This window comes from Lynx canadensis, chromosome F1, assembly GCF_007474595.2.
Source record: "Lynx canadensis isolate LIC74 chromosome F1, mLynCan4.pri.v2, whole genome shotgun sequence".
In the NCBI taxonomy this organism is placed as follows: Eukaryota; Metazoa; Chordata; class Mammalia; order Carnivora; family Felidae; genus Lynx; species Lynx canadensis.
Window position 1 is genome coordinate 43,894,284 of NC_044319.2, and position 22,307 is coordinate 43,916,590.

At 45.2% G+C, this 22,307-nt stretch overlaps 1 protein-coding gene across 8 annotated transcripts; it reads left to right on the forward strand.

Moving 5' to 3' along the window:
* Positions 1-485: 485 nt before the first annotated feature.
* On the forward strand, positions 486-20,506 carry RHEX (regulator of hemoglobinization and erythroid cell expansion). 8 transcript variants are annotated; one of them, XM_030302493.1, is made up of 8 exons: positions 486-601; positions 3,447-3,537; positions 15,732-15,921; positions 16,028-16,290; positions 16,504-16,604; positions 17,903-18,031; positions 19,337-19,407; positions 19,940-20,506. In XM_030302493.1, the coding sequence occupies exons 4-8, from the start codon at positions 16,280-16,282 to the stop codon at positions 20,138-20,140; spliced, it is 513 nt and encodes a 170-aa protein (XP_030158353.1). In that variant the 5' UTR covers positions 486-601; positions 3,447-3,537; positions 15,732-15,921; positions 16,028-16,279; the 3' UTR covers positions 20,141-20,506. The 8 variants fall into 8 exon arrangements, with proteins under 8 accessions (XP_030158353.1, XP_030158352.1, XP_030158357.1 ...); XM_030302492.1 differs by having other exon boundaries at positions 15,735-15,921; XM_030302497.1 differs by lacking the exon at positions 15,732-15,921 and having other exon boundaries at positions 16,147-16,290.
* The last annotated feature ends 1,801 nt before the right edge of the window (positions 20,507-22,307 follow it).

A 22,307-nucleotide genomic window follows, 5' to 3' on the forward strand; every position in this document is an offset into this window, starting at 1 on the left:
TTGGAAAATGATCCCCATCAGTTGCCCTGCGTCCCATACGCAATCTCTTAATCTATGGCCACATCAAAGATGGGCCAAGCTGGAAGGGACCTTTGCTAATATCTCGAGACCTACTTCTTCATTTTATGGAGGAAGAACATGAGGTTCCTCGTGGGAAAGTGATTTGTCTGAACTCATGCAGCAAGTTAATATCCGAGGTTGGACTTGAACCCAGGCCTCTTGACTGCTCTTGCCCGTGCTCTTTCCCCTCTACCAGGTTATGTGCATATTGGTGGTATTTCAATGTGCATTCACATGGAGAGAGACTACTAATCTCTTCCATCTGTGTAAACTGTCTGCAAAGAGGAGCAGGGTAGAGCCCTGCTGAGGGAGATAGAAGGTGTTATCTATTGCCTCACTCGGTTCTACTCAACAGAGCTAGATTATTATCTTCTGAGCAGCCTGTCCCCGCCCTGTTGGAAATGATGAAACATTTGCGACTGACCTCCAATGAGTGAGGAGCTTCCGGGTGGGGCTGGGGGGTCTGTGGAGGAGATGTTTCCATCATTGGAAACATTGTCGAAACACCAGCTGGGATCAGACCTTGCTCTTGGCCCTGGAGGTAAGTATTGCCTGGGTAGGTAGAATTTTAGATTAGTTGAAGGAATGTGTATCTGTGAACATACGTGTGTAGAAGTCTCAGAGGGGATTCTCTGTTTATGTGCTGGGATTCCAGAGTGTGGAATTCGATTGCATTCAGCTTGGACTGGACCTGAGATTGAGCAGTTTTTACTTAATGGATATTAGTTTCTTGTTCCCAAGATCTAAGGTTATGTCTGTACTAATTGCGGCATGTCTGTACTAATCAGAGCTCCTGGCTGGAAGGTGGGTAGACCTTGGATCCAGACAGAACTAGATCCAAAGAATGCTGCTAGCCCTGTGTAAGCCTCAGTTTCTTCATCTGTAAAATGGGTATAAAACCACCCACCATCCAGTATTGCTATGAGGATTACAGACAAGGAGTAGTTTAGTGCCCAGTAAAGTGCTACTTTTAAAATAAATTTCTTTTTTTAATTTGTTAAGTCTACTTATTTATTTTGAGAGAGCAAGATTAGGAGAGTGGGGGAGGCGTAGAGAGAGAGAGAGAGAGGGAGAGAGAGAATCCCAAGCAGACTCCTCACGGTCAGCAAAGAGCCCAATGTGGGGCTCCAGCTCACGAACCACAAGATCATGACCTGAGCTGAAATTAAGAGTCTGATACCTAACTGACTGAGCCACCCAGGTACCCCTCCATAATGGCTGTTAATTAATTACTCTGGTCCACTGGAAACCAGATCCAAGAGGATATCTCCCTGCAGAAGGTTTTTCCTTCAGGTTCCAGAAGGTTGTTCTGAGTTGCAAAAAAACTGGTGTACGTGGTGGGAAGCGGACCGGGGTGGCAATTTGAAAATGTTATGAATGGGTGCGGGGGGAACCTGGGCGGCTCAGTCGTTTAAGCATTCAACTCTTGATTTTGGCTTAGGTCATGATCCCTGGGCTGTGGGATTGAGCCCCGCGTCAAACTCCTTGCTGAGTTTGGAGCCTGCTTGAGATTCTCTCTCCTTCTCCCTCTGCTCCTCTTCCTAGCTTTCGTGCTCTCTCTCTCTACAAAAAGAAAAAAAAAGAAAAAAAGAAGGAAGTTAAAACAAAAGACAATGTTATAAATGGAAGTCAGAAAATGCGGGCTGTCAAAGAGGAGAGTCATGGAACAACAGCAAAGAATAATAGGTGACCTTACGTAGAGTTTGCTATGCGCCCGCAACTCTTCTGATAGCTTGACATATTCTAATTCATTTAATCCTTACAGAACGCCTGAAAATGTGCTATTCGTAACTTCTCTTCACAGATGAGGAAACTGAGGCACAGAGGTATTAAATGACTTGACTGAAGTCAAACAGTGAAAGAAAACACTTGTGGAGAAGTTAGCTCGGAAGAGTGTTCTGGGAGCAGTCCTCTGGGGGAGTTTGGAAAGCTCAGTGGTCAGAAGTGTAGCTGAGGCACTTAGGGAAGTTGTGGCAGTGGACAGGCCTGTTGCTTGTTCTGTAAACTGACCTTATTATTCAAGCTTTGGCAACTCTACTCAAAATAATACCTCGAGTGGGATTGGCTGTGCAATTGGCAGGGCGGAGGACAAATGGAAATCTGGGGTTCCCTGTTAAAAAGTTACTAAGAATTTATTTATTTATTTTTTAATGTTTATTTACTTTTGAGAGAGGCAGAGAGCAACTGGGGGAGGGGCAGAGAGAGCGATGAGAGATGGAGACACAGAATCCCAAGTAGGCTCCTGGCTCTGAGCTGTCAGCACAGAACGCGAACCCATGAACCGCGAGATCCGAAGCCAGATGCTCAACCTACTGAACCACCCAGGAGCCCCCCAAAATTATTAAGAATTTAAAGATGGCGGGGCGCCTGGGTGGCGCAGTCGGTTAAGCGTCCGACTTCAGCCAGGTCACGATCTCGCGGTCCGTGGGTTCGAGCCCCGCGTCGGGCTCTGGGCTGATGGCTCAGAGCCTGGAGCCTGTTTCCGATTCTGTGTCTCCCTCTCTCTCTGCCCCTCCCCCGTTCATGCTCTGTCTCTCTCTGTCCCAAAAATAAACGTTGAAAAAAAAAATTAAAAAAAAAAAAAGAATTTAAAGATGGCAAGAGCAGAGCCCGAAACCAATCAAGGGGCCCTCGCCCTACGAGGCAGCATAGGAGTCATGCCCAAGAAGCCAGCGCTGGTCCTGAGACCCAGCAGTGAGGCAGGGAAAGTGCTGGAAGGTCTCACAGTCTCCCTTACCCCTCTTGATAGACTCTTTGAGGGAGACGTTTGAATTCCCAATGAGCTGAGGAGGCAACGGAGACTCAGGGACATCAACCCTAAGGTTAAACAGGGTTTCTCCTATGTGAATTGATTTGATTGCAAAGAATGTTACAAAGTGCTTCTCTTACACGTCGTCTCCAAGTATCGTGCCAGCAACTGCGGAGTAAAAAGTATGGACAAGCCCTGGTCAGAGCCACCGCAGCATTCACAAACTGAGCATAATCTGTAGGTTCTTCGTTTCTCTGAATTCGGGTTGCATTTATCTCGAGCAATTGCTGACACAATGACTTCCCCAATATTATGAATTAGACATTTCGTATAACTTGGTTTTCTTCCTCAAAAATTGTCAGTGCCTGCCCCTATGAATATGTATTACTAGACATGTGGCGTATCTGGGGGGAACTCAAAGGTGCTATTTCTGGTTGATTGGAGTCTCATCATCTATGTCCACGTTAGACTCATAGAATCCTAGAACAACAAAACGTTAGAACTAGACACACCCTCCCCCCTCAGTTGTAGACAGGGAAACTGAGGCTCAGAAAGACAAGGTGACCTGTCAAAGGTGGCCGAATTTGCAAAGTCACCAGGCTGGAAAGTTGATCTGGGTTCTGGTTTCATATTCCAGATGTGTCCCAACCACCTGGGTTGAGGCCCCTGCCATGGTAACCGGTGCTGACGGGAACCCAGAGACGATTTTTCTGACACCCAGGACAAAGGTGACGCCCCAACCTTCTGCTGTCCCCTCACTCCTCCCTTCTCACTGGTGGATATTTTGATCTTCTCCGTCCTCCGGTGCATGGACACGGCAGCAGTCGTGGGAGCAGGGACTGTTTAGGACTGACACCTCCCAGGACCATATGGCTCCGTGCCTTGGGTTGCTTATATCTCCCATCTGAAAGTCATGGGTCAGCCCAGTTTCCTTACAGGGCCCTGTGGAAATGGTGTGTTTATATAGTTCAGCCAGTTTGTGTTGAATCCTCTGTTCTGGTCTGAGGATCACTCCCCGTTGAGCACCCATACGAGCCAGGCACTCAGCTGACCTTCTCAAATACTGTGTGCAGTGTGGTGACGGCTCTGGCCCCAAACAGCCTGGGTTTGAATTCTGTCCTCCCCATGCGGGATTAGAGTCCGATTTTCTCATATCTAACCTGGGGACAACCATAGTGGCGACCTCGTAAGTTTGCCATCGTGATGATTAAACGAAATAATTTACGCAAAATGCTTCGCCTGATGCTGGCACATAGCAAGCACACAGCTTGAGTTGAAAAAATGAAACAGGTGCTGTCCCCATTTTTCAGGTAAAACTCGAGGCCTGGGGAAAGAAAGCAACTCACAGCCAGGAGGGCCAGAGCTAAAACTTCAAACCCAATCCCCCTGGCCCCCGAGTCCCCGCTCCTCCGTATTTTCCTGCACCTACTTGTGAGGTTGGCTTGTGGTATACCCCACTTGCTCCCACTCTCTTATTTACATGTGGCTAAATCTGTGTCGAAACTTGTTGAAGACGGTGAGTGGATTTCCCTGTAGCCAGAGCTGGGAGCCACCTTTAGCTGGCCTGCTCTGGCCCTCCTTCTCCATCCAGCCATAGCCTGTTCTTCAGTAGTTCTACTCAGTGACTCCTCTCTGAATATTCTACTGAGCGGGGATCAACTTTTCCTCTGAGATAGTACATAGTATTGACACCACTCCTTCTGAACGTTCATCATGCTTCATGGTGACATCTCTTCTTTTGGATTTTTCGCTTATTAACGTCCGGATTTCCCGACACAGTGTGAGCTCTAGAATGTTCAGACGGCGTTCTCTCCTTCTTCCTGTCCATCAGAGTATTTCGCCCAGGGCCGTGCACCTAGACCTCTCTGTGTGTATTTGATCGATCGGAACTCGGACATTTAGCTGATTGTCTCACTGTTTTGTTAACATGATGAGATATAGTTTAGATTGTAAATAAATTTTTTATGTAGATAAGTTTGGAACTATGCTGATTGAGCAGCTCAGAATTTCTGGGCTTGTTTTCTTTTCCTGATTAGAAAAAAGATACGTGTAAATTGCAGAAAACTTTGATATGACAGATAGTGTAAAGGATTAAATAAAACATCATCCACAGTTGCAATATGCAGTTTTGTTAACATTTAGGTATATATTTTTTCTATTTCCCCTTTTTGAAAAAAGAACATTAAAATAGCCCCCAATTTAATTACCATAAATTTACATTCACGAATAAATCTATATTTGATATGAAAAATTATTGTCAACGAACTATTCGGGATTTGGCGAACCAAATCAGGTGATTGGGGGTTATCACTAAACTAATATAAAAGACAAAAACATTTAATGACCCAAAGTTTTCTTTTTTGTACAAATTTTCATTCTTTTTTAAAAAAATATGTTCTGTAGGTGGCTAACTATAACTGCATTGTTCTTCCTCATGGAACAGATTCCTTCCCCAGATTAATTTTTTCTCAATATAATTTTATTTTATTTATTTATTTATTTTTCAATATATGAAGTTTATTGTCAAATTGGTTTCCATACAACACCCAGTGCTCATCCCAACAGGTGCCCTCCTCAACACCCATCACCCACCTTCCCCTTCTCAATATAATTTTAAATGTTGGTATAATATTCCACTCTATACCTTCACCCTAATTTATTTAATCTTTGTGTTTCAATTCGGTTGTTTCCCATTTTTCACTTTTATAGTCAATAGTGGGTACAGCTACCTTGTGATAATAGCTTTAGTCCTATTCCAGATTGTCTGTAAACTGTTCCATGCCTCCTACCCCTTTATTATTTGGGGATAGGAGGGCTTTTCTTAAAAATTTTTTTAATCTAAAACCTTTTAAAGTTATGTATTGCACACAGTGGTTCTAACATTTTTGTCTATTTGCCTTTAAATTTTGCTTATTTGACTTTAACATGTGAAGTTTTAATATTTTAGAGTGGAATCTATTTTTCCTGTTGCTTTGTGACCTCTTCCATTGCGTATAAGCTGAGACAGTTTTCTCTCATCTGGGGATTTAATAAATATTATTGAATATGTGAATATCCAGTCCCATATCCTTCTACTTTTAATGACTCAACTTAAAACTATTTACTTCTTGAATCCCTTTGGAATTTATTTTGTTGTATCATGTCTGGGTGTAAGTTATTTTTTTTCTTACAGGTAGCTAATTCATTATTCTGTGTGCAACATTTTCTAAATGGCACTTTCCTTTCCTCCCACTGCCTTGTGAACCACTTTTATGATAATATTTATTGTACATCCTAGTGTAGTTTTTCAAATCTACACCACCCTTTAACAATCGTTATGTCAGGAACCTGCCTGGTCACAAATCCTTTTCAAACGTGTTCCAGATCTTCTGGACTGTTGTTAATTTTTTGCCCAGATAAATTTTAGAATTAATTTGGAGTCGTAAAAAATTTCTCACTGTAGTTTTGACTGGAGTTATATTGAACCAACAAATTAATTTCAAAATGATTTTTTTTTTTTTTTTTTTTTTTTTTTTTTTTTTAGTCTTCTGGATTGCCAGTCTGGAACATGGGAATGTTCTCTCTATTAGCATCTCTCTATTAGTTTATGTCTTGTACATCTCTCAGTACGTTTTTATTATTTTCTTCAAAATAACTTTCTTACAATTAAAATTATTCTTAGCTCTATGAGGTGCAATGGCTGCTAAGGTTGCCGGGCCCCCCTCCATGCAATTCCATTACCTCACTGGTTATTGCTGATACAATAGGAAGAAGAGCTGGTAATTTTAGAATATTTATCATGCTTTCAGGACTTTTCCTGAGTAGTCTGATTAATCTCACTGCTTTTTCAATTGACCGTTTGGGATTTTTAGGTATAAAATCACATCTTTTGCAAATAAGGATAAATTTGACTTGCCCTTCCCCAAGCTGTACCTTTGTTACTTTCACGTATCAGTTAATTAGCTTAGGCTCCAACACCCGGCTGCCTGGGCACAAAAACCCCAGTAACTCTTCTTACCACCTTGAGCAAATTACTTAATTTCTACGTGTCTTAGTTTTGCCCTCTGTAAAATGGAAATGACCATTATATTTCAATTAAGAAAAAAAGAAAGAAAAGAAAAAGGAGAAAAATAGCACCTACCTCCTAGGGTGATTGAGAGAATCAGGTGAGTTATAGATGTCAAAGCGTCAGAGAACATCTCAATAAATATTCCACACCCTTATTATTACTCTAGGTTAGAGGTCGGAGGAACTTCTAACTTCCCAGGGTTAGAGTTTCCAGGATTAATTTTTTAAAATGGTTACAGCAGACATCTTTGTTCTTGGCTGCGAAAACATTTTACCACTTGGTAAGATGTCGATTATTGGTACAGAAGGGATATTCTTTATTATAGTAAGAAATTATTCTCATATTCTTATTTTATTAACTTAAAAAGTAAGAAATGAGTATTTTATTTCATCAAATGTTTTTTGGTGTTTTACTGAGATGAACATTTTAAAAACTGGTTCTTGGGGTGCCTGGGTGGCTCAGTTGGTTAAGCATCTGACTTTGGCTCAGGTCATGATCTCACAGTTTGCGGGTTTGAGCCCCGCATTGGGCTCTGTGCTGACAGCTCGGAGCCTGGAGCCTGCTTCAGATTTCGTGTCTCCCTCTCTCTCCGCCTCTCCCCCACTCATGCTCTCTCTCTCTCTCTCTCTCAAAAATAAATAAATGTTAACAATAATAATAACAATAAAATAAAAACTTGATCTATTGATGCTATATTCATATCATGTAAGAGGCAATTTGCTGTAATGATTGAGAGCTGGGCTTGGTTTGAAATTTGGCTCTGGCAATGGTGGGGGGGTGATGGGGGACCAGGGCAAATTGCTCAACCTCTCCAAACCTTTCTGTCTTATCTAGGAAATGGTGGTAGTGTCTATCCTTGCAGAGTAAGGTCATGTTAAATACCCAACATTAGTTTTCATTATTGTAATAACTAATTTCCTGGATGTTCCTGAAGGAACTCCTTGACATTATCCTATATTTACTTCTGTATTTGTAAGTGACAAGATCCTGCAGAGTTTTCCACCTTTTTTATGCTCTGGATCTGCTTATACAGCATAAACATTACGTGTTCCTTAAAAGTTTAAAGTAACGTATTTTCTAAAACTATTCGGGGGGTGCCTGGGTGACTCAGTTGGTTGAGAGTCTGACGCTTGATTTTGGTTCACGTCGTGATCCTAGTATCATGGGATCGAGCCCCACATCGGACTCCCATGCTGAGAGTGGAGCCTGCTTAAGATGATCTCTCTCCCTCTGCCCCACTCTCTAAAATTAAAACAAAACAAAACAAAACAAAAAAACCCCAACTATTTGGACACAAAATTTGAGTAGATTAATGCCAATAATGCTTTTAATTTCTAAATAACAGTAACTCTCTTTTATTGTATGCTTCTTTCTTTTAAAAAAATTTTTTTAATGTTTATTTATTTTTGAGAGAGGGAGAAACAGCATGTGAGCGGGGGAGGGGCAGAGAGAGAGGGAGACACAGAATATGAAGGAGGTTCCAGGCTCCGAGCCATCAGCACAGAGCCCGATGCAGGGCTCGAACTCACAAACTGCAAGATCATGACCTGAGCCAAAGTCGGACGCTCAACCGACTGAGCCACCCAGGCGCCCCTATTGTATGCTTCTTTCTATGTGGCGAAAGTTGTAATAACTACTTCACATAACTCATCTTACTTTATCCTCAGAAGCAGGTATCATTTGTATCCATCTTATTCAAACCTAAGAACCAGTTATTATTGCTCCCATCTTACAGATAAGAAAACTAAGGCTTTGAAGGGTTCAAGAACTAGACCAAGCTCATGCAGGGAATGAGCTGGGGTGTGAACCCACGCTTCCAGACTCCAGTTCTCTGTCTTTAGCGGCTACATGCCATGCTGCCTCCCCAACTTCTTTCTTGTGATCTTGTTTTGGTTTTGGTGCCTTATGGAATCAATTTTGCTCGTTTATATCTTTCTAGAAACTCATGAATTTTATTGAGATTACATTAAAAAATTCCTTAGTAGCCTCACAGTTTTTGATCTCCTCTGTTTCCGTGGTTATATACATAATCGTGTATGTATACGGTTTCCGTGGTTTGGCTGATTTATGTTTCCTCCTTTTTTTGATTATTCCCAACTGCATATTAAATTAAGGAAGAAAAGTCTAGTAATGCGGAGGAGACTGGATGATGTTATAAAATAGAAACAGATTTTGTTTTTCTCTCAAAATATCCCATTTCCATCCAAATTTGCTTCTCTTTCCCCTTCCTGACTTCAGTCTTTAAAGAACAGAATGCTTGGAGCTAGAAGGAGCCTGAGGACTTTCAAGCACCAAGCCCCTTCATTCTCCAGGGCCTAGAAAGGATTCTACCCATCCCAGCTCCCCAGCAGGCAAGCGCAGGAGAGAGAGAGAGACAGAGACAGAGACAGAGCGCGAGCAATGAGGGGCAGAGAGAGAGGGAGACACAGAATCTGAAGCAGGCTCCAGGCTCTGGGCTGTCAGCACACAGCCCGATGTGGAGCTCGAACTCACGAACGGTGAGATCATGACCTGAGTGGAAGTTGATGCTTAACGGACTGAGCTACCCAGGAGCCCCTAAAGCTACTTAATTTTAAAAGATTGATAGCCTAACAATGTTGAGAGTGATTATTGATTATTGCATTCCATATGATTTTCATGTAAATCATCTTCTATTGTGCTCTTTTTTCAAACGACTCTTTGTGACTCTTCAGTGAAAGCATGGTGTCAGCCAGGAGGAGGTGCGTCTTAATTATTTCACCTCTATGTTAGGCTGTACCAACGAGAGCCCCACGAGAGCTCCTCTATCAGAAGTAAGGGGAAACAATAAGATGGGACCCAGGCCTAACTGGACGTATCAGGACTTCCACCCAGGCCTGAAGCAAGCAGAGGAGAGGCTCCCAGCACCCTGTGGGAGCATGATTGGGAAATGCCGGCAGGGCGTTACATTAGTATTGGTCTGGGCATCAAAACTAAGCATGTGAAAGAGGATAGGAGAGTCCAAATCTTGATCATAGAATGAGCCACGGCAAACTTTCACGGTCTAGGCACTTTTTTTCACAACATAATTACTCTAAATTGCTCATTTCCTGGTTATTTGGTATATGTGTGTGTTGTGGGGGGAGTGCAAATGAGCAGATGTTTTTGCCCACTGTCTGATCAGCAATCTGCAATTAGACCCCAAGGAACAACCTGCTCATTGTGGTTAGGGGCCATTAGCCACTTAAATAATGACATCTGTCATCATTTTCATACCTCATCCTGTCCCTGATCTTATCTTCAAACTGTGCTCAACATGAATGCCTGACTTTCCTAAAATAGACCAACTCGATTTTTAATAGCTCTACTCCAGTCACCATCTTGGTGAAGTGTTTCAGGGTTGAACAACGTGTAGTTTGCAACTTCCTCGATTTACGATGGGGTCAGCTCCCGATAATCCCATCATAAATCGCAACTATTATAAGTCAGAAATGCTTTTATTCCACCTAACCTACCAAACATCAGAGCTTAGCCTAGCCTGCCTTAAATGTGCTCAAAACACTTATATTAGCCTAAAATCTAATCATCTGACACAGAGCCTATTGTTTAATAAAGTGTTGAATAGCTCATGTACTTTATTGAATCCTGTACTGAAAGTGAAGAACGGAAGGCGTGTATGGGCACAGAAGGGTTATGAGTGTATTGTTTGTGGACCCTCATGATCGCGTGGCTTATTGGGAGCTGCCCCACATCAGAGAGGGTTTGCACAGCATATCGCCAGCTCACAAAAAGATCTAAGGTCAAAATTCCAAGTACGGTTTCTACTGAATGGGTATGCTTTTCCATACCCATTGTAACATCTAAAAATTAAGTCAAACTGTCGTGGGGCCCATCCGTAATCATCGAGTGCTTCTCACAAGCCTGATGTTGCATGACGTTCCATACAAACAGCATAAAGCACGGAGCCCACACAAGAACTCTCTGAGATAGAGGCTATCGTTCTCCTCATCTTACAGGTACAGGAGCTGAGGTACTGAGAGGTTTAATAATTCACATCTAGAAGGGAACAGAACTTGGATTCAGATTGAAGTCTGTTGGACTTTATGCTATATACTGACACAGGTTCTGTGCACCATTTGGTTAGTGAGATGTTCACAATATACCAAAATGATGGAAGGAAGCGTAGGCAATATGGTTCTGTACAAAGAGCCAAACTAAGATATTGGTTTTACAATAATGGGACATTTATTTAATGCAGCGATTCTCAACCGGGGGCAAAAGTGACTGCCTCACCCTGGGGCATTTGGAAATGTGTGGGGTCATTTTTGGTCATTTTGGTTGTTACATTAGCCTGTTACAATGGTGGTCTTCCAAGATGCTGAATATCCAGTGGGGCGCAAAACAGCTCTAGACAGCAAGGAACTGTCTGGCTCTGAATGTCACAGAGCGCTAAGAAACACTGATAAAGTAGAATAGTAGTATGCCAGAAACTCAAGTGTGTAGCAAACTCAAATGGCTTCGGGGATCAGTCAGGGACGGAAGAGCATATACCCCTTCTTAGGGCATCCAAATCCAAATCTTTAAAGGACTTCATCAGACAAAATCACCTAGGCACCGAATTTGGCCCGAGGGCCTCCAGAGTGGAACTTTTTTTTTTTTTTTTATATATGAAATTTATTGACTAATTGGTTTCCATACAACACCCAGTGCTCATCCCAAAAGGTGCCCTCCTCAATACCCATCACCCACCCTCCCCTCCCTCCCACCCCCCATCAACCCTCAGTTTGTTCTCAGTTTTTAACAGTCTCTTATGCTTTGGCTCTCTCCCACTCTAACCTCTTTTTTTTTTTCCCTTCCCCTCCCCCATGGGTTCCTGTTAAGTTTCTCAGGATCCACATAAGAGTGAAACCATATGGTATCTGTCTTTCTCTGTATGGCTTATTTCACTTAGCATTACACTCTCCAGTTCCATCCACGTTGCTACAAAAGGCCATATTTCATTTTTTCTCATTGCCACATAGTATTCCATTGTGTATATATACCACAATTTCTTTATCCATTCATCAGTTGATGGACATTTAGGCTCTTTCCATAATTTGGCTATTGTTGAGAGTGCTGCTATGAACATTGGGGTACAAGTGCCCCTATGCATCAGTACTCCTGTATCCCTTGGATAAATTCCTAGCAGTGCTATTGCTGGGTCATAGGGTAGGTCTATTTTTAATTTTCTGAGGAACCTCCACACTGCTTTCCAGAGCGGCTGCACCAATTTGCATTCCCACCAACAGTGCAAGAGGGTTCCCGTGTCTCCACATCCTCTCCAGCATCTATAGTCTCCTGATTTGTTCATTTTGGCCACTCTGACTGGCGTGAGGTGATACCTGAGTGTGGTTTTGATTTGTATTTCCCTGATAAGGAGCGACGCTGAACATCTTTTCATGTGCCTATTGGCCATCTGGATGTCTTCTTTAGAGAAGTGTCTATTCATGTTTTCTGCCCATTTCTTCACTGGGTTATTTGTTTTTCGGGTGTGGAGTTTGGTGAGCTCTTTATAGATTTTAGATACTAGCCCTTTGTCCGATATGTCATTTGCAAATATCTTTTCCCATTCCGTTGGTTGCCTTTTAGTTTTGTTGGTTGTTTCCTTTGCTGTGCAGAAGCTTTTTATCTTCATAAGGTCCCAGTAATTCACTTTTGCTTTTAATTCCCTTGCCTTTGGGGATGTGTCGAGTAAGAGATTGCTACGGCTGAGGTCAGAGAGGTCTTTTCCTGCTTTCTCCTCTAAGGTTCTGATGGTTTCCTGTCTCACATTTAGGTCCTTTATCCATTTTGAGTTTATTTTTGTAAATGGTGTGAGAAAGTGGTCTAGTTTCAACCTTCTGCATGTTGCTGTCCAGTTCTCCCAGCACCATTTGTTAAAGAGGCTGTCTTTTTTCCATTGGATGTTCTTTCCTGCTTTGTCAAAGATGAGTTGGCCATACGTTTGTGGGTCTAGTTCTAGGGTTTCTATTCTATTCCATTGGTCTGTGTGTCTGTTTTTGTGCCAATACCATGCTGTCTTGATGATGACAGCTTTGTAGTAGAGGCTAAAGTCTGGGATTGTGATGCCTCCTGCTTTGGTCTTCTTCTTCAAAATTCCTTTGGCTATTCGGGGCCTTTTGTGGTTCCATATGAATTTTAGGATTGCTTGTTCTAATTTCGAGAAGAATGCTGGTGCAATTTTGATTGGGATTGCATTGAATGTGTAGCAGAGTGGAACTTTTTAATGAAGGCTTTTCTGATCTGGAAACATGTTTACGATATACTCAGTGAAGAGAAAAAGCTGCTGATCGGTATGATGTTTAGAAAAGATTGTACACGTGTAAACACGGATTTACATGCACACCTATGCACAGTACATACATGTATGAGAACCTGTGGAAAGTGCTCTGGAGTCAACCGTGGGGTGATTTTGTGAAATGCTTTGCTTATTTGCATTTTGAATTGTACCACAAATATCTATTAGTGGTTTAATTTTTAATGAATAAGGAGAGAAAGGAGCCTTAAAAGAAATTAAAATTTAAGTGTGGTTTCAGAACCCAGCCCTAGTGGCTTTCTGGCCATCCCCTTGGATGAAAGAAGGAGAATAATTTCTGTGATTAAGGACAAATGAGACACTGAATGTGAGGTAATCAATACTGACACACCAGAGGGGCGCCTGGGTGGCTCAGTCGGTTAAACGTCTGACCTCAGCTCGGGTCACATCTCACAGCTCATGAGTTTGAGCCCCGTGTCGAACTCTGTGCCGATGGCTCAGAGCCTGGAGCCTGCTTCGGATTCTGTGTCTCCTTCTCTCTCTGCCTCTCTCCCCTCGTGCTCTGTTTCTCCCTCTCTCTCTCTCTGAAAACTAAATAAATACTAAACAAAAAATACTAACATACTAAAACGCCTTTGAAAATGAACACTGTTGGTTCCCAGACACACCAGCCTGTGATTTTTGTCTTTCATGATGCCATACAGCTTTCCCGGTGAAGTCCGATCTTTTGCAGCTGCCCCAGAAATCAATACTGCAATTTGCTTGAGAAATCAATGCCTGTCGAAATTTCAAGAGGGTTTATCCAAAATAAGACAAGAGCCAGGCATTTAAAATATAACTATGCCCTTTTCCATCAAGTTGCCCAATCCTTCAAGATCACTGTTTTTCCTGAAAAATCCCCATTTTGCTTCATCTCCATCGTTTCTGTGTTTTATTTCCAGCGTCTTGACTCTGCAAATTTCATTTTGTGCACAAGTCTCTTTCGACTAAGCTTTCTTTCTGCAGTTTGCTCATCCTGCGGGGGTATATTGGATTTTCTACCCACTGGTCTATGGACTTCAGGGACTTCCCGGAGTCCTTTCTCACCTGCCTTCTGGGGTGTGTTCACCTCCTGCTCCCGCCCCCCCCCCCCCCACTGTAGCCCCTTCTTACCAGCACCTGATGCTTACAAGGCAACCGGGCACATTTACCCTGACAAGCAATGGGTAGATAGCGTTAGGTTCCTTTGGGAGAAGTATCTAGAATTAATTATGTAGGGAAGGCGGTGGGTTAAGGAAGTATGAAGAAGAAATTGGGTATGTGTTGCTTCCAACTTTTGATCTTGTGAAGAAAAGCCACTGCCAAGGGCTAGCGTGTTGGTATGTGAAAGGAGATGGTGTATTTTCTCTCTGGAAACTTGCAGCTGGCCGACGCCCACAGTCCTGGAGAGGGTTTGGTGGCAAACCCCACAGCCTTCCTGCCCCTCATTGCCTTCTCTCTGTCTTGATTCTTGGTCTGAGTTCTGATCTTAGAAAGCCCCAGTGTGAAAACTACAAATAAAAACAAGACTTTCAGGACTTTCCCACTGCCCTTAGTCCTTGGAAACACTGATGGGGAAAATAGGTGTCAGGAACAGTGAAAGGCTGTTTAAGGTTTATGGTCTGCAGCAGGGCGGTGGGTGGTTGTCTCCCCATCTCTGCTGAGTAAGTGTCATCTCAGAGGCTTTGAAATTATCCTGCCTTTGTCTTTTAGTAAATTCCATATTCAGCAACATGCTGATGAAATTCATAAGCTGATTTTTTAAATTAATTTTTTAATGTTTATTTTTTGAGAGAGAGAGAAACAGAATATGAGCAGGGGAGGGACAGAAAGAGAGGGAGTCACAGAATCCGAAGCAGGCTCCAGGCTCCAAGCTGTCAGCACAGAGCCTGATGTGGGGCCCGAACCCACTAGCTGTGAGATCATGAGTTGAGCTGAAGTCGGACGCTTAACTGACTGAGCTACCCAGGCACCTGATTTTATTTATTTATTTATTTATTTATTTATTTATTTAAATATTTTTTTAAATTTATTTTTGAAGGAGAGAGAGAGACAGAGCATGAGCAGGGGAGGGGCAGAGAGAGAGGGAGATACAGAATCCGAAGCGGGCTCCAGGCTCCGAGCTGTCAGCACAGAGCCCGATGCGGGGCTCGAACCCACAAACTGTGAGATCATGACCTGAGCCGAAGCCGGACGCTCAACCGACTGAGCCACCCAGGCGCCCCCTGATTTTTAAAATCAACATATTCATGAGTGTGTAAGAGCATCCAGAGTCTAAACCCCACGAAGCCACGAATGGTGTGCATGTGATTTCTTTCTTTTTTTTTTTTAAGTTTATTTATTTATTGAGAGAGAGAGAGAGAGTGCAAGCAGGATACGGGCAGATAGAGAGAGAGAGGGAGAAAGAATCCCAAGCAGGCTCAGCACCGTCAGTGCAGAGCCTGATGTGGGGCCTGAGCTCACAAACTGAGATCATGACCTGAGTTGAGACCAAGAGTCTGTCGCCTAACGGATTGAGCCACCCAGGCACCCCAAGATTTGGATTTCTTTAACAAATCTCTCCTGGCGTATTCGCGCATGTTCAACCCCTTGGTGCTTTCCAGCAGCAGGTGAAGATTCTCTGAAAGCCAAGACCAGTGGTTGAACGTGCAGGCTTGGACTTAGAGCCCAAATCCAGGCCCAACCACTTGCCAGCTGTGCGACCTCAGACATGAGCCTCTGCTCTCTGAATCTCATGCTGCTTGTTATCGAAAGAGCGTACTGATATCTCGGCCATGGGACCGTGTGAATCAGGTAGGATGGTGGGTGTGCCAGGGGCTCAGCGCTGGGGCTGTCATCGAGTGCGTGCCCACCCCATTCGATGCTAACACCGAACTACGAGATACTGCCTGTTTTGTAGATTCAAAGCTTGAAATCTGGGGAGAGGAAAGCCAGTGACCCCCCGAGCAGCTGAGTTCGCCTGAAGGGAATTGGAGCGTAGAGCCCGGGAGTCCTGACCCGCTGCCTTCCCTCCTGCAGGTCGGTAGGACGGTCCCGCGGGTGGCACTACGTGGAGACGAAGTGCCCAGAGTGGTTCCTTCCAGGTGTCTTCTTCCTGCCCCCACCAAAGCCTGAGCCTCACCTACGCCCACAGCTGCCCTGCAAGTTCATCATGCTGACGGAGTGAGTGGTTCCCATCAGACTGTGCACCTGGCTTCCAAGCATGCACGCCATGTTCCCTGGCTCCCTACACCTTCCCGTCCAGAGAGGCAAAGAGACCTGCCCCGAGACACACGGCAACACCAGATGGCTGCCTCTGGCTGGGGGCAGGGTGGGTTTGCAGCCGATTTAGAATTTCCACAACCTCTAACTCCGACCCTGCTCCGTTCCCAACAGAGACATGAAGTTCTGGCATGGCTTAGTGATCGCAGTGGTGTCCCTCATTCTACAGACCTGCCTCTTCGCTGCCATCAACTACCTGCTCAGCAGGCACATGGGTAAATAGCCTGGCGCTCTTTCCTCCTAGTCACGTGTAGGGACCACCCCTGAGCCTATAGCAAGACGAGCCCCGGAATACCCCTTGAATACCTACTTGAGGATCCACTAGCCGGGTCATCCCTTACTGGGTAATCCCCACTCTGACCCAACCTATTTCTGGTTGGAATGATGGCCCAGAGCCCTTCCACCACCCAGACCTTCTACCTAGGGATAAGCTTCTGCAGTACTCTTGAGGGTGGGCTCATTTTAGCCTGGGCCTAACTTTCTTCATCACCACCAAGGGACTCAAAATGAAGAAAGGACTTTGAATTCCAGGAGAAGGGAATATGGCTAGACTAAAAGATGGACTTAAATTCTTTTTTTTCCCAATATATGTAATTTATTGTCAAATTGGTTTCCATACAACACCCAGTGCTCATCCCAAAAGGTGCCCTCCTCAATACCCATCACCCACCCTCCCCTCCCTCCTACCCACCATCAACCCTCAGTTTGTTCTCAGTTTTTAAGAGTCTCTTATGCTTTGGCTCTCTCCCACTCGAACCTCTTTTTTTTTCCTTCCCCTCCCCCATGGTCTTCTGTTAAGTTTCTCAGGATCCACATAAGAGTGAACACATATGATATCTGTCTTTCTCTGTATGGCTTATTTCACTTAGCATCACATTCTCCAGTTCCAAGATGGACTTAAATTCTTGAACTGATTTACTGTGTTCTGTTCTGGGATGGCATTAAAATTAGGGAAAATAAAATAAAGGGACTCTAGGCTTCTCTAGCCATTCATTCATTCATTCATTCATTCAATATGACAGGGAACCAAACAAAAATCTGTGTCCTTATATAACTTACATATCATGGGCACAGACAACAAACTAGATAAACAGGTAATATACACATGTTACATTATGGTGAGTGCTAGGGAAGAAAAAGATGAAGCAAGGCAAGGAGGTATGAATTGGATGATGGCCAGCATCACTGAAATGCCAACATTTTAGTATAAACATCTGGCAGTGAGGAAGCGAGCGGCACCTGCAAAGGCCCTGAGGCAGAAAGCTGTTTGGAAGAGAGGCCAGTGTGGCTGGAACGGAGAGAGCGGGGAACAGCGAGGCCACAGGGGGCCTTGGAGGCTGGGGCTTTGGCTTGTCCTGCAAGCGAGGTGAGAGGTGCTGCAGGGTTGTGAGCAGAGCTCTGAGGTTTGAAGAGGTCCCTCTGAATGTTTTGCCGTCTCGAGGGCAGTGCTCAGAGACAGGATGTTCCTGACCTGGAGAGCTGGCACTTTTGACCCTTGCCCTGTCCCCTTTAGCCAGCCAGAGTGAGCGGATCCTGAAAGGGGCCAGGCTCCAGGCCCCCTGGTCCAGCCTTGCGCAGCGTCAGCCATGTGCTGCCACGGAGGAGACGCGAAGCGCTCCTGTGTCTGCGCCCCGTCACAGGCGTGAGTAACGGGGCAGGGGAAGAACTTGTCATAAAGCTTATTCTGCTCTGTCCGGGCCGTGGAGAGCTGCTCTGCCGCAGCCGGGCTCTGTCCTGGCCAGCCCAGCCCCTGGCCGGAAGATTCCTCCCACCCGCCTCCCCGAAGGCCTCACCAGCCTAGCTTTTCCAGCAAGCTACTCTTTCATCACGCAGAGCAGATCTCGCTGGGTTTGGGTGGGTCTAAGTTCTTTTCCCCCTCTGGTCATGTGTGAGCCACTGCAGAGGGGGCTTGGGGCCGTCTCTGCTCCTGTCTTTGTCATTGATACTATGGCACCTGTTTCCGTCTGGCCGAGATTTCAACTGCCTCTGCCTGCCTCTGGCTGTGGTATCCAGGGGTTTTAATAAATGCTAGTGTTGGTGATGGTTCAAGTCTACGTTCCCCTATGGCAGGCGAGCCAGCAGGAATACCACCCACTGGTTTTCTCTCTCGAGGTTTGGGAGACCCACCAGGTCACCGTTCACACAATGGAAATTGCTGCTTCCGAAGCAAGACAGCTACCCCTGGGTGCTCACTCCCCAGAGATCGCACCTTTTCCAGCGGGTTTTCTCTTGATGGATTCGCATCCGCTCCGACCTTCCGATTTTATCTTTTCAGTTGGAGAGATCTGGTTGTCAGGCTTCCCTGGCACCGAGATAAGACCTCGGCGCAGGAGAGAACCAGAAGAGACCGCTCATGTGAATTCGGGTGTTTCTGCGAAAAGGGAGGGGCACTGGCCTCATCGTGACCCTGGCCCTAGAGCGTCCCCGAAGCCTGGCCAGAATCAGAGACTCTCTGGCAGGGACCTCAAAGATCATCATGCAACCTCCTTGTTTCACAGGGAGCAAAACCAGACACAAAAAGGGATGTCACCTGCCTAGAGTTAGTGACAGGTCTAGAGCAAAACCTGTGGCCGGGACTAGGGAGGCCAGAGCTACGTGCTCGGGGCCACACTGCGTCAGAGTGTTCCGGCTTCTCCCTCCAGCACAATCAAGTGATATTAGTCTTAGATGGAGCTGGACAGCGCGGCAGGGTCTGGACTCTTGGGCACATTCTTGCCTATTTGGCGGGGTGGAGGGGGGCGCTTTCTCTCCCCACCCTTTCTCTGTTCAATGTCTTCTTTCTCTATTGGGGGCTCCGTATCTCTCTTCCCCGCTTGTCTTTGCATGGCTGGCTCTGCCTGACTTTGTCCCCTTCTCCTTTCCGTTGTGCCCATCCCCTCCTAACACCCCCCACCCCCCACCCCGCTCCCCAGTGTTCCTTAGAAGAACAGTTTCTATTTCTCCCTAGATGACAGTGACACGTCCTCAGATAGCTCCAACAGCGCGGACGTCTCCGGCAGCTTGCCTCCCACCTGCCAGGTAATGGACACCCCTAGTGGTCCCAGCCCTTCATATGCAGTTGGGGTCCTTGCTGTAAAAGACTGAACATCCAGGCCACCCCAGCTACAAGGATGGGAGCAGGGATGGAGGGGTTTCTTGAGTCATTACAACATCCTCGGGTGACGGGTGTCATGATCCTCGGGTTCATGGCATCCCCACAAAATGGGTCTGAGTGAACTATAAAAATGCAAATGTCAATGGACCACCTCCTCCTCGCCATATCCCAGTCACCAGGCCAAAGTCTGCTCTGAGTCCTGACCTCACGGGGATTGAGTCTCCACATCTTTCCTGAAACCCCTTAATTCCCTGCAGACAGAGGCACAGAGCTGTTGGTAGTGTTCCCCCTTGGCCTGGCCCTGCTCTCCGACACAGCCACCCGGAGCCAGCTTCTCTCCCTGCCAGCCTAGGGCGAGACGAGGGTCCTTCAGTGAGAGTTCAGTCCTGGGGGGGGTCCCCTCCTCCAACCCTGGTAGGAATCTTGACCCACATTTCTCTGCTTTTTTCCCCTAAGGCCACCAAGGACGTGAATTACACACAAGTGGTCTTTTCAGCCCCTGGAGGACTAAAAACTGAACCTGCCCTGGACTATGAGAACATAAAGGAAACCACAGACTATGTCAATGTCAATCCAAAAAGCCACAGGCCCAATTTCTGGACTTTTGTGAACCCTGCTAACTCTGAGTCGGTAGAATACACTCAGGTGGCCATGTGAATTCTGGGGTTTTAATGGGGTGCAGTTCTCTACAAATTTTTGCACTTATTTTGGAAGGGAATGACTGTTTTTTGTGTTTTGTTTTGTTTTGTTTTGTTTTTTAAACAAGGCATAGGAGAATAAGTAGACCTGTATCTCATTCAGCAAGAAAGATTCAGGTCAGCTGTCAAGTAGAACTTCCAGGATAAGTATGAATGAGTGGAGATATCAGTAGAGAAAGCGGTAATGTCTTTCTCCACAGAAAATTGTGGAAAAAAAAATGTTCGATCAGCTGTAGCAGAGTTCTGTTTGGTAACCTTACCGTTAAAATGACTCTCCGGGCTTTTTAATTTTTTGGCAATAAACAACTTCCTTAAAAATTTTAAATGAAACGGCAACTACCAATTCCCCTTTTCCTTGTGCCTAACCCTGCACGCTGCCCCTTTTCAGAGCTACGTCTAGCTGAGCAATCCCGCTCTGCCCTCAGCACTTTAAATAGGCCACTTAGAAAGCCTGCCATCATCCAACCTTCGAATTCCCTGTTTTTTAGGGAACAAAAGATGACAGACAGAGTTCTGGGTAAACACCAACTAGCATCACAATCTGGGATTCCAGAGAAAAATCTCCCCAAATTCAATCCAATGGAATGTAATAGTCTTTTCTGGATTGTTCTTTGTGTAAAGCCAATTAGGAATACAAGGGCACTTTCTTAGCTTGATTAAGAATAGCTTGTCTCAGGGGCGCCTCGGAGGCACAGATGGTTAAGCATCAGACTCTTCATCTTGGCTCAGGGCATGATCTCACGGTTCGTGAGTTCGAGTCCCACATGGGGCTTTGTGTTGACAGCATGGAGCCTGCTTGGGATACTCTCTCTCTCTATTTCTCTGCCCCTCCCTCTCTCTCTCTCTCAAAATAAATAAACGTTAAAAATAAAAGAATAGCTTATCTCAAATCAGCTGACTTCATGATATTTATGGGTAAGGACCTCGAACATAATTTTATTGAATCGTGAATGGAGTAAGTGTCCACAAACCTGTCGTTTCCTTCATCTAACATTGTTCTAGAAGTCCTAATTGGTACAATAAAACAGTTGCCCAAAAGAAGAACTGTCACTACTGGAAAGGAGGATAAACTTGGTCACTGTTTGCAGACAGTCTAGTCCTACAAAGTCGCAGAGAATTAACTTCAAATGTTTTTAAATTGATAACACGCAATAAGTAATAACCAAATAAATATACAATATACTTTTTTGAATAGCTAATTAAGACTTGAAAGGCAATTTACTCACATTAGCTAAACAAACATCTCAAAAGATGAAAGCCCTAGGAACGTGCCGAAGACAAATCCCAAGTCCAGATGAGTGGCATCCAGGTCTTAGAGACATATGTTACCTGTGCTCCACCTGCCGGCTGTACGTGACCTTTCCAGTCAACTTCCATGTTCCCAGCTTCCTCTTCCCCAAGATGATCTGAAGAAATGGTTTTGGTTTGGGTTTCTGGGACTGTGCAATTTTGCTGGCCTACGTGTCCCTCCACCTTTTGACTCTCGTTCCTCTCCTGCTATGATTTGAATGTTTGTGGCCTCTTAAATTCATCTGTTGATATCCTAACCCCCAAGATGATGGGATTAATGGGGCGGGGGAGGGGAGGGGGGGCTCCGGTGGGATTAGATGGAGAGGGTGGGATTGGATGGAGGGGGTGGGATTCTATGGAAGGGGTGGGATTAGATGGAGGGGGTGGGATTGGATGGAGGGGGTGGGATTGGATGGAGGGGGTGGGGTTGGATGGAAGGGGTGGGATTGGATGGAGAGGGTGGGATTGGATGGAGGGGGTGGGGTTGGATGGAGGGGGTGGGATTGGATGGAGGGGGTGGGGTTGGATGGAGGGGGTGGGATTGGATGGAGGGGGTGGGGTTGGATGGAGGGGGTGGGGTTGGATGGAGGGGTGGGGTTGGATGGAGAGGGTGGGATTGGATGGAGGGGGTGGGGTTAGATGGAGGGGGTGGGATTAGATGGAGGGGGTGGGATTGTATGGAAGGGGTGGGATTGGATGAAGGGGGTGGGGTTAGTGCTTTTGTGAAAAAAGACCCTACAGAGCTCCTTAGCCCTTTCGTTTTGTGAGAATACAACCCATGTGAAGTCTTCAACCCAGATGGGAGCCCTCACCAACTGTGCCAGCACCCCGATTTT